The sequence below is a fragment of the Gallinula chloropus genome, assembly GCF_964237585.1.
Source record: "Gallinula chloropus genome assembly, chromosome: 5".
NCBI lineage: Eukaryota > Metazoa > Chordata > Aves > Gruiformes > Rallidae > Gallinula > Gallinula chloropus.
Window position 1 is genome coordinate 57719842 of NC_140090.1, and position 12388 is coordinate 57732229.

At 36.4% G+C, this 12388-nt stretch overlaps 1 protein-coding gene across 1 annotated transcript in view; it reads right to left on the minus strand.

Annotated features, from left to right (window-relative positions):
• The window catches only part of LRMDA (leucine rich melanocyte differentiation associated), a gene marked incomplete at both ends in the record, with an annotated part of 657780 nt that overhangs the window by 103269 nt on the left and 542123 nt on the right, over nucleotides 1-12388 (minus strand). Inside the window, 1 exon segment of the mRNA XM_084265034.1 lies at nucleotides 39-123. Coding sequence (XP_084121160.1) covers nucleotides 39-123 — 85 coding nt within the window.

Genomic DNA, 12388 nt, shown 5'->3' on the forward strand with positions numbered 1-12388 from the left:
CTTGCAGCAGTTGAAACCAATAAAAGCTTAGTTCATACCTCTGTGATTAGTGAGGTCTCTAGATCCTGAAGGCAGAGGCGTATAGTGAATCTCTGGAGAAGTGGAGGCAGCATCAGTAGAAGCCTGTGTGATAAAACAAATATTATCAGTACTCTGAGTGCAAATCAATGATTATAGAAACAGGATGCACCTGCAAGATGAGTGCCTTAATGTGGTTGCAGGTGCACGGAGTCACCAGTCATGGAGGTTTAATTTGTTTTTGTTAAGGCTGCCTGTGCCCCTTCACAATAGCTACACTCACATGAGTTTACACAATTATATTAGGTATCGTTACTAAAAGAAAATTTTCACACAGCTTACAGCTTCAAAAAATTGCCATCTTTAAACAGAAAATATTTGGTCAATGTTGAAAATATTCCTTTTGGTGAAACAGATTAATATTTACCTGAAGGAAGTTATGAGTGAGTCCCCATGCAAGAAAGGAGAGAGAAAATAGAAAGCCAGGTTAAGATACCATACTTTTGAAAACTAAGCAAAAATCTGATCCTGCCATTCCACTGTCCTGTGAGCCAAATGAGGGGCTCTGTTAAAAATTATAATTCCTATACTGCAAAAAAAGTGGGCAAGTACATAGAATTGTTAATGATAAACAAACCCACACCAGAAGTCAAATATATTTAAGACGTAAATACCAAGACGACTCACTCAGAATCCCTTAAAGCAAAATGTTAAGGAAGAAGAGAGGAAACACAAATCTCTGTCCGTAGTAAAAACAACACGAAGATGCCTCATGCATCAAAACAAGTGCCTTAATAGAGACAGGTTTACCTAAACAGCATGAATGCTATTTGACCTCAGAGAGATCTCAAGAACCCTACAATTCCAATCCCCCTGCCATAGGCAGGGACACCATCCACTAGATGAAGTTGCTCAAAGCTCTGTCCAACCTGGCCTTGAACACTGCCAGGGAGTGTAAGACTACTTACCAGATATGAATAGAATACCTAGAAAATCTTGTCTCTGTTGGATCACCAACGATAATATACATTTTTCAGGGTATTACCTTTTCAGAAAGATAATGGTATAGACACAACTCTTACATTCAGCTAGAGTGAATAATACTTTGATTGTAATAAACTGTAATCATGCGGCTCAATCCACCCTAGACTATGAAGTATTTGAAACCTTCCCTATGATGACCAATACCAGCTGAGTACATGCATCGTCTCAGAGGATGAGATAGATGCCCCTAACACCCAGAAATGTGACATCTGAAATGAATTCCAAGAAATGGCATCTGTTCAGAAATATCTGTTTTCTTTGGGCCAAGTTTTTCTGGGTAAAACAAGAAGAAAAATGCCACTAACTATTTAACATAAGACTTCATCCCTGTAAATCAGTCTAAAAGCTGGAGCAATAAGTGGTCTCATACTGTACACTCTAGATGTTATCTGCCTATTCAAGTGTACTTATTTGGAACTCTGATAATAGTGAAGGTTTCTCTTTGGTACTTTTAATCTCAATTTAGACCGTTGACAGCTTGATGATAGCTTTTCCTAAAATTACTGGAAGAGACTTTGCCTTTTCAGCAATATACCATCGAGTGAGGAAAATTCAAGAGCTTCTAAAAAGGATATTGGAGTGAAGGGACAATTTAGCTTTATTTCCAATTTTAGGAAAAGCAAGAACAGGAGGGTTTGTTTATTGGTGTTTTGCTTTTATTTTATGTACAGTATATAATTCCCTGTCAAAGATAGAGCAGTTTTGATTACCTTTGAGCTAAGCATTCAGTTAGAGCAACTTTAATTCTATGGAATATCATCCAGGGTTAGGATTGTTTTGCAAAACTGAACCATGATTCTAAATAAGCCTGTGCAGTAGCAGAAAGACAACTATTTGTTTTCCCTACCACATACTCATGCTTGGCCCTAAGCTATCTTCTGAAGAGATTTGTATAGATTGTATTACTCTTAATATTCACATGAATATTTTGACAGTGACAGTATTGATATGTGACAGTTCTGTCTTCAAGTATTGGTGACATGCATCAAAAGTTCTTGTTACAGTGGAAAGTAACTACAAATACAAGTAACTTTGAGGAAAGCTAAAGTTAAAATTGGGTGATAGCTTCAGTGGTCTAGGAATGGGTTACCAAATAGCTCAGTAAAGAAACTCTAGCAGTATTGTATTCTTGCAAGCATTAGTCATCCAAGTTTTGCAGTATATCATAGTACAAGGTATAAAAGTTACAAGGCAAATAAAGTTAGACAACAACCTTATGGTTGGTTATGCACATAACAAAAAATTTGCTAAATTAAGATATCTCTGTCTTCAGATTAACCTGTAAGTTTTTTCCAAGCTAAGAATTGTACTTGATACTCAGTAGACAGATTGTAAGAGTACCATATTTTCAAACCATGTTCATCAAAATTACAGATACTGGAGAAACTGCAGCAGGAAAAAAAAACCAAACAAACTACAACTAAAAAAAAAAAAAAACCAACAACCCACCAACAACCAAATGAAAATTCCCAAAACCTAAACTTCAAGTAATTTTATTTAAAACATTGTTTACCATTTAGGAAATTTTACTTCCTGTTGATGAGTAATGGAATATTATTAATGCACGAGAGATGGTAGAGCACAGAATGAGATGCGGTAGCAAAACCCAAACTAATTATGAAAATATTATTTACTGTGGAACTCAAGGCACACACTAAAAATTCTCTTATATCTGCTACCTTGGAAAGATTTTAAGTGTTTGGGATTTCTCCTTTGCAACACTATTCTCATCCAATACGGGAATATCTCAAATTTCTAGCATTTTGCTGCAAAACTTTTGTTTCAAGGAATTGATTAAGAGGCAACTTTTTCGGGGACAGCATGATACTTATTCTGTAAGTCTGACCCACAAATATCAAGAATTCTTGTGAAACTGTTGTTTATTTCCATTCATCACAATTTTAACACTTGTCAAAGTCATCCAGTAAGGTCACACAGAAATGACCTTAGCAATTTAAAAGCTCATTGCTTCTCATGTGATGATTTACATTCAAATAAATATGGGAAACAACATTGTGACATTGCAGTGATCAGCCCAATGTTACAGATCACACCATCAGATGCAAAACTTGTATTTAGTAAAAAAGTATGATTTATTTCAACAGGGTTTTAATATATCCACTGAGAAACTACAATTAAGAATAAAGGAAATCACTGCATTACCCATTTTTTTAATCTAACAAAAACATTTCTCCATAAAGGTATATGATTAATGGGACAGTCTGTGATAAAGTTCTGACTTAAAGGATCAACTCATTCTTGCTTTTGAAAAACTTTTACGTAAGCAAACAATACTCTTTTTCTGATAAGCTTATTCTCTCTCAAATGCACTCAGTGCCTATAATTAATCACGCTTAACAGGTATGTGGCTTATTACAATTTTAAGAAATGTCTGCATAAACAGCTACTTAAACTAAGGACTCATTTTGGATCTCTGGCACACAGATCTTTCCCAAGAGACACAAGCGCAACAATCTGCAATAATTCATATATATTTTTAAAAATTGACTAAATACCTATTTACCAATACGTCAGCACTATGACAATTCAACCCCTTTATAACACGGATGCCAGCAACTCATATATCTTAACTCCTAACTATATTGGACTATGATGATTTGTTCACATTTGTGATAAAATGCATAGAAAACTTTCAAGGAACTTGTCATCTTTGTGGTTTAGCCCCAGGCAGCAACTTTATTTACAATGTATTTGCTTTGCTATGAACTCTGGAACCACAGAGCCAGTGAAATGAAGATAAAGTGTGAAAGAAGTGATAAAGTCTAGAAAAAGCCCAGAAGCAGGACCCGGGAGAACCAATATAGCAAGCTACAAAAGGTCTTCCTGTCTTCTCCCTAGCTGTGAACTAGGCTTGAGGTCTCAAATGGGAGAGCCTGAGTTTGCGCCTGATCCCAATACACGGTTATGCTCCGGAAAACCAACAGGTGGCACGGCATGCTTATGTGGAGAGACAGCTTTCACTGATGGCATGGGATTTCCCAGTTCCCTGCTCCACAGCCTAGCACAGTAAACCACAAGTCAGCAGCTGCCTTTACTAAGCCTCCAGCATAAATTAGAGTCAGGTTAATGAGGGGGGATGGGGGAAAACAAGTGTGGGTGTTATCACAACTTTCTTGATCTGTGGAGGCTTACTGAGATGACCTCCTAGCCCTGCATAGAAATAGTGATTTATTTTTAAATCTGGTTTTAGGCATTTGACCATGGTATTGAAAATCAGAAGAATAAAGCAGATGAGTACTGGGTGGAAGGTGGGAAGGCAAGAAAAGGGCATTGCCCACTTGCTTCCCTATCTAATGCCTTAAACTGTACTGCTCATATTTTGCTGAATCAAAGATCTGAATAACTTACTTTAAGCAACAGCCATTTTTAAGAAAATTAAAAGTAGTAATTTAGCCAATCCTGATAAAGAAAACAAACATAGTCTGATTATTCTGAACTATGCCAGTTTAATTTATTTTTTATAAGAGTATCTCATTATAAAGAATCTCCTAGGGAAATATAAGGAGTCTTTTTCTCAAGGTTGGTTGGGTTTTTTTAAAAAAAATAAAGAGAATTCATAAGACAAGAAAGGCACATAATGGCAGATACTGGTGAGATACGTGGAATTTCTTTTTTTACATTCTGCTTCTTCTGCCTCCTAATCTAATACACATAAAAATAATCAGGAGCCTGACCTTCTAAGCCCATGGTGCATAACTTTTAGTATGATGTGGAAATGAAAAATGCTTTTCTACTATGCAAACACAGAGTAAAACATGAAGTGTAATAAATAAAGAATAACATTTTGTAACATTTAGAAGAAGATGAAAGGCACACACTGGCAACAGGTTCTCAAGAGTCTGGGAATCTAATTAGACTAAAGAAAAGTTTCATTTGGTTTAAACTCCTGAATTCCACTTTTAAAGGAATAAACCCCCCAGTATTTGGGTGGTACTAGTAACGGAACATCCTGTGTAGTATCAGGATAAATTGTACATCTGCTGCATCAAAACAAATTTTTAGAGACCAATGGTTCAAAAATACAAATGGTCTGCTACTTTTGGCAACCACACACATTTCTTCAAATACTTTCAGCTGCTAAAGGAAGTAAAGTGGGGACTGTAATTCAGATATGCCAATCCTCTTTGAATCATGGTAAAATTTAAATGAGTTTGCATTCCAAATTAAATTTCTCTACTATAAACAAGTGTGTGACTTTGAACATAGCAAGTATTCATTCCAGACATTTTAGCAGCCTATTTTCATATCTGATGCTATTAGCAGAGTAGGCCAAATTATTGTAGTACTAGGACAGTGATGTTATATTTTGGTTAACCTTCTAATTCCAATAACCTTTAGCAAGAGAAGGCAGGAGACTTTTGCTCCTTTAACACAAGTAGTAGAGTTTAAGAAGATTCAAGGGTGTTCAGAACATATTTCCCTTATTCTCGTATAAGAGAGATCATCACTTCTCGCTTGAATTTACTTTACCTTTTGGTTTTCACTTAATGTTAAATTGCAAGGTTGAAAGCAGAGTGCAACTGGATCAAAAATGTAAATGAACATCAGATAATTCTTATGCATTTAGGCTTAATTGAGTGTAATCGATATGTCTGGTGTGCAGCCAAATTCAACTATTGTGAAAAGCGCCTAATGTATGGACATTATTTTTGGACTACTGAATGCCAGAAAATAATGAGCTGGCATTCAGCTTTGGTGAATCAGACCTTGAATTTTCATCTAAGAGCAGTTTTGAATTATTACTGAAGATAAGGTGTAAATGTGCAAGGGATTTTTATCCATGTTTCTCCCATGAATCATAAATGAGGAAAAAAATTACAGTCTAAATTGCACTTAAAAGGAATAAAGTCTTTTCATGTCATACATGATTTATCAAAATGATCTCATTTTAAGAGTACTGTGGTGTATCTTGATTAATAACATTAGTAAGCATGATGAATGGCCTCTTTAATGGTAATGCAGAATTTATTGGCAAAATCCCTGCTTCTACCAAAAACGGTGGGAAGTAAAACACACAGCAGCTAGTAACTTACAGAAACAGCTTATGTAAACTCTCTCCTATGCATTTCTATTTAGACATCTTTGAAAGTTCTTAATTTGGGTTTATTCTCAGGCTTATTTTGAAAAGGCACATTGCAGTTCCCTGGAAGACAAGCTGAACTCTGCATGTACTGTAAGAGGATGTGGTGTATTAAGGTCTTTCAAGAACCTCAGCCCCATCCCCTTACGACCTTTTTCAATATCCTCTTCATTTTTCTTCACTATCCTAAATGCTTCCCTTCTCCCATTACCCTATCCTCCTCCTCCTCCCCCTCCCCTCCTTTTTTTTTTAAAGCCTGCTCCAGCCTGCCCTAACTAATTTCCTTTTGGGCTGACAGATCAGAGGCCTTCCTACCACTGTTCCTTTTAGACCTGTGAAGCCCTCCTCGTAATCCTGCTGCTTGTCCACAATTAATCTTTCCAGTTGCCACATTATTAACACTACCACCCACAGACAGAGGATGCCTGAGCACGGCTGGACACTCACTCCCCACTGGAGCATCAAAGTTGTCAATCACACACTAGTCAGAAAGTTGCCTGCTGTCAACATCAGAGGTTTTCATCCTCTCCTACCCGCTGATCAAACATTTTTCTTCAGCAGATTAATTCCAAGTCCCCACCCATTTCCTCCCATATCCTCTTTCCCTTTTAGGTTTACTCAATGATCCATCTTCTGTATGGAAAAGGAAGCAGTGTATAATAGAAATCCTTTCAAAACAAAAGTTCAGCAAAACTAAATTTAAATCCCAGCTGTTATCAACCTCTTTCCACCCCCACACCCCCTCCCCACCTCCCCCACCCCCCACCCTGCGCAAGTTAAACACCTTAAAGAGCTTGGATTAGACCTACTCACAAACGCCTTTCTTTGATCAAAGGCTCGAAGACTTTCCACAAATATAATCACAAGGCAATGACTGCATCTAAGGAGCCTGAATTGATTTGTTCTACTGTAACACATAGCATACAAAAACACCCATTAGGTTTTTTGACTTCCAAAATTTATATAATTGAATTTATATATTTATATTTATATATTTATATAATTGAATTTATATAACTGAAAAGCCAAGAATTTTAGCATCTTCGTAACAGCATTTTTCAAGCTCAGTAGAAAACAAAAGCAACTACCAAGGCATGGTAGTTACCTTATACTTTTTTTTAATTCATACCTTAGCTAACTACATTTAAAACCAGAAGGATGTAAGAGATTCTGCTGCTCACTCAGTTCAGTTTAATGAGTTGAAGGGAAATAACTTCACTGTTAACACCTCTCCCTAATCATATACCAGATTCTAATATTTTCTTTTGTGATGTTAAACCTTACTGCTCAAGTGGCTCGGTACCTTTCATTATGGTAGATACAGCATCTTTGCCTAAAGGGGCACTTTAAAAAGTCTAGCAACACAATAGTGAATGAAAGGAATACCCATTAATATAATTCAACAAGCAAACTATTCACTGTAAAACTTAATAAGAGCAAATCAATTTAAAATTGCATTAAAAAAAAACAAAGTTGCTACATTATACTCATCCCTAAAATAGATTTTTGAATGCTTTTTCTTCTCATAGACTGGTACTCATGAAAATCAGGACATTGATGAAAAAGACCAAAACCATAAAACAATAAAGGAATTATCTGCTGGCCTTAACTCTTTGTCTGAATTTGAAAAAGTAAGTCCAAGGAACAAACACACATTTTATCTGGCATTTCTTTACCAGCATATTTACCTTCCTTCACCCTCTGGGAGAACAAGTGCTACATTCTTTTCAGTTACAGTATGGAGGATTCAATGGGCTTACACACTAGTAAAATAAAGTGCAAGAAAAGGAAAAAAAAAAGATAACTAAGTCTGTCATACCCCAAACCACAAAACTCTGCAACTGTTGCCAGAGAATTTAGAGTTGTCATGCACAACTATTCTTTGAAGTGTCTTGTAAAGCAAACCACAAATAAACTTAGACGTTAGCAAATGCCAACCGTTTTTCCAAGTTCCCACCTCACCAATGCCCAAACATGCCATTTATTGCATTTCACTCACCACCCAACAGCTCTAAAGGAATGAAATAATAATAATAATGAGTTTTTAGGTATTATAACTTCAGCAGAAGGCACAAAGCCATAGGTAAGTCACTTAGGTGAAGTACACCGATAACATCTTGCATACCAAGTTTCCCTTCAATGTTTTTCAAACAATTATATCACAACTCCAAAGCACAACAATATTGGTGTAATTGCTAAGATTTATGCTATGCTGTGGCACAGCAATATACATGCTATGTATAAATACAGGTACAGAACTCAAATACAGACTACATACAGCACAGTAATTTATTTCTTTTCATAGACCTGTATTTTGAAATACAGATTAATCACAAGTGCTAAACTTGTTTTTGCCAATCTGATGGCCATAGATTCTTCCAAAGCGAAGACAGAATCAGCAAGGCAGACTGCTTTTTTTATATAGGAACCTCTGTGACTGGTCCATAAATTAAATCAGTACCATACCATCATCCCTTGCAAACACACTCAATGACGATCCGAGAAATGCAGAAGTGTATCTATGTTTCACTGACCAAGCATAGTTGTTTGCAACGTTAAAGGGTTTACTTTGCTTTGCTATTCAATTCTGCTGTACCCTGCATGCTTCAGAAGTATGAAGAGTGCTGCAAAATTGAAAGCTAGACCCTAAAAATTCTAAGACAACAGTGGTTTAAGTGTTGTTGAGTTGTACTGATCTCCTTGTCTAATAGGCACAGGAATTAAGAAATGGAAAGGTTAAAAATGCTTTTAAGGCATCTTCATTCTGTCATATGGGAATAAAACTGAATTGCAGCAAAAACCTCTTGTCACACTACTTAGTCAGCAGAAGAGGGTGCTGTAGTGTAACCTATTTAAAATGCAAATAGAGTAACTTTTGGAAGAGCAGATTAAAACTAGCATTTTATTCACTTGGCATACCCACAGCATACCGAATGCTGGAATCAGACTTGTCACTGCACACCGCAGGTTATTAATAGAGCTCAGAATGGTGTTGCTAAATGTGCAAGTTAAAAGCAAATAAACAAAAATGGATTTATCTGTGGTATTTGTTCTCCGGGAGAATTCAGCAAGGCCTGCCTTACACCGCACATTTGTTTATCCAAGATCACTAAAGCTCCATTTTTAATTTTTTTTTTTAAAGTTTTTGATTGACAGCCACTTACCACAGCCAGAAGGTTTGGGATATGCGATCTATAACATTAACATTCTAGAGAAAAACACAGTTATTTTCAACCTGGACAAATAAATCTATTAAATAAGACACACAGGGAAGAGTGTGTGGTGCACAACTGCTGCTTTCTAATAGGCCTTTCTGGACTCTCATGAACACATGAGAAAACACAAAGTCAAAAGCTTCAGCAGAACCAAATCAACACATTGTGCCATGGCTTTACACTTCATTTTCCTACAATGTCAGGTGTTAGGGCAGGCTAGTGGGTTTCCCCTCTACATTCTAGCCAATTCCTCTGTTCTTAATCTCGATCTCTCAGAGATTCATCAAAAATGCGATTTAATTACATCTCCTCCTCCCTCTCCCCCTCCCCAAAAGAGCGTAAACATGACTCCTTTTTATCTCCTGATACATCTGGACAAGTAGACAATGTGCTAAAACAAAATAAATCTGCCCTGACAGTCACATCAAAGGGTTCAGCTAGGGGCTTGCAGCTACTTAAGGCACAGGAATGTTGTTGCTAAGCATCGCTCTACAACCTATCAGTCCCTTAAAGAAGAGCTTTTTTCTTTCAGAGGGAGATGAGGAAAGCTGGAGAGTGGGAACCAGACTGCAAAGGGAGATTGGGGATTTTGGAGGATTTTGAAGCTTAAAGTGAATTGTGTGAAGAAAAGAGGGTTTGTTTTGTTTTGTTTTGCCTCTTGACATACAGTCTACGTTGGGGGGGGGGGCAGATAGGGGAGGAAGAAGGGGTTAAAACTTGATGAAACATCCTCTGAATTTTCCCCTTGGATAAAACCAAGCAAAGTCTTTGATATCCTTTTTCAAATCCCTGTGCTTATTGCAGATTCAAAATAGAAAGATTGTGACCAAAAGCAATAGGGCTGGGATACCAAGCCTGTTAAAAGTATATTGCAAAATGCATCCCATGCCCAGCTCTTCTGTCAAGCATTTGACAAATATGATATACACTCGTACAAACATGAAACCATGAACAATGTACATATCTAACAAATATGCTCTACAGAGGAAAGAAACTTTTGATACATATGCACATAACACAATTTGATGCTCGATTTACTAGTAAAACTTCTCCCTTTAGAAAGAAGCCTTCGCTGAAATCATCAGTCCTCCACAACTTCCACACCATGCTCTGCAGGTCTTGATTTGTATGTGTTTAGTGCTAAAAATGCAGAATGAAGCCAAAGGAAGGTAAAACAGTGCTAAAGATCAGACCTTAGAACTATACTAATCATAAATACAGCCATGACGAAATAAATGGACATCTAAAAATTCCAATTATGCTCTCCTCTCACAGACGTAGAAATATATCTGAGGCAGATAGATAGACAATCCAGCTTGAAAAGTATAAAACAATTAGTTTCAAAGCTTAATTATCCTGAAGGTAAGCTAAGAAAACCAGTAGTTCAGTTACAGTACCACTGAGAGGTGAATGAACTTTGATCACACATCTTTGCCTTTTTAAAACAGTTCATAAGTTTAAAAAATCCTCTTTCTTTTTTAAGAATTAAACAAAGAAAGTGTGAAATGGACTCATTCTACATGCAGGGTAACTATCAAGAACATGAACAATTACTGAGTCCACAATATTACACAAATAAATAACACTTAGCATTATCTTCAGCACTATCATATTTATTAAACAGTGACTGAGGGCAGCAGTAACCATTTTTATTGTCCCATATAGCTCTTATTTTCTAATTAAACAGAAGGTTATTTCCACTGCCAATGTAGCCATTTATCTTATTTGAGTGTTACATAATATTTTTTGCCAGCCAAGCCTGACTATAAAGTGTTCTGTGTGGTGAACTGTGGCCCAACTTGCTTTCCTGTTTGGTAATCATAGAAATGGGCCATTTTGTGCTGTGTTAATAAATAAACTTTTTGCAATTTCTCCTAAAACATGATAAAGCTTATACTTTGTCCTACCCTCTAGCTTCAATACAAGGGCAATGAGCTGTATTATTAAAGATATAGGTCAAGCAAACCTGATGATTTCAATCCTGTGGGGTGCTTTAGAAACTGTTGTCATATTACTGAGATCATTCTGCTGTTCCTAATTATTCCTCTTGGTTGCTTCACATTTCAAGTGATTTCTCTCACACTTATGTCAAAATTTATAAGCCGCTCTGTGTTACAACACTACATTATTTCCTCACTTGTTATGGTAATATAGGACAGAAACTAGGAGAATGCTTTAATCTAGCTGACAAGGATAATGTAGTCTAGAAATGTAATAAACTTTATATTCTACTACAGAGTTGTGTTTTTTTTCCCTACCATGAAGCATTTCATATAGATAGGCATCTTAGAAAAACTAATTGCTACAGTAACTTGAATATCCTCTTATCTGAGTTGCTTTTATCAGAAAAAATATATCAGCATTAAAGCGTTCACTCCAATAGCTTGTGCATTCTCCTCATTCCCATAATTGCTTTTCTGCAACATTCTGTTGACTGTACTGTAAAACTCCATACTGCCGAAGGAAACCTATTTCCAAGAAATCTGTGCATCACACAAACACTGCAAAACATTTGTAATTAACAGGCTGGGCTCTAACAGTGCTGTAACACATCTTGGGCTGACTGGCACAGAATTTTATTTGCACTAAGTAGCTTGAGACTAGAAAAACACAAAATCAACTTTATGTGATAGCTTCATGTTCTATAGTGTACTTTGAAGGATTTCAGATTGTAAGGAAAGCTGCCAATGGATAAGGTAGTCTAAGGAAAGGTTTGAATTTTAAAACTAGTGTAGGTAGTGCTAATTGTGGAGGCTAACTTATGGAAGGATAATTTCATTCAGAACACAGTAGAGGGTACAAGACGATGTTAAAACCCACACACAATAAAAACCCGAAAGCAACCAACCAGCAAACCAAATAAAAACAAAACTCCAGTTAGAAAATGTAATATGAGTAACTGAAACATCCATCCCAGTATTTCTAAATACAGTTTTGCTGAGGTAGCTTGCATTTGCAATTTTCCATAATTGTCAAAGATCCTATGGATTTTTAAAGTACTTTTAGTTGT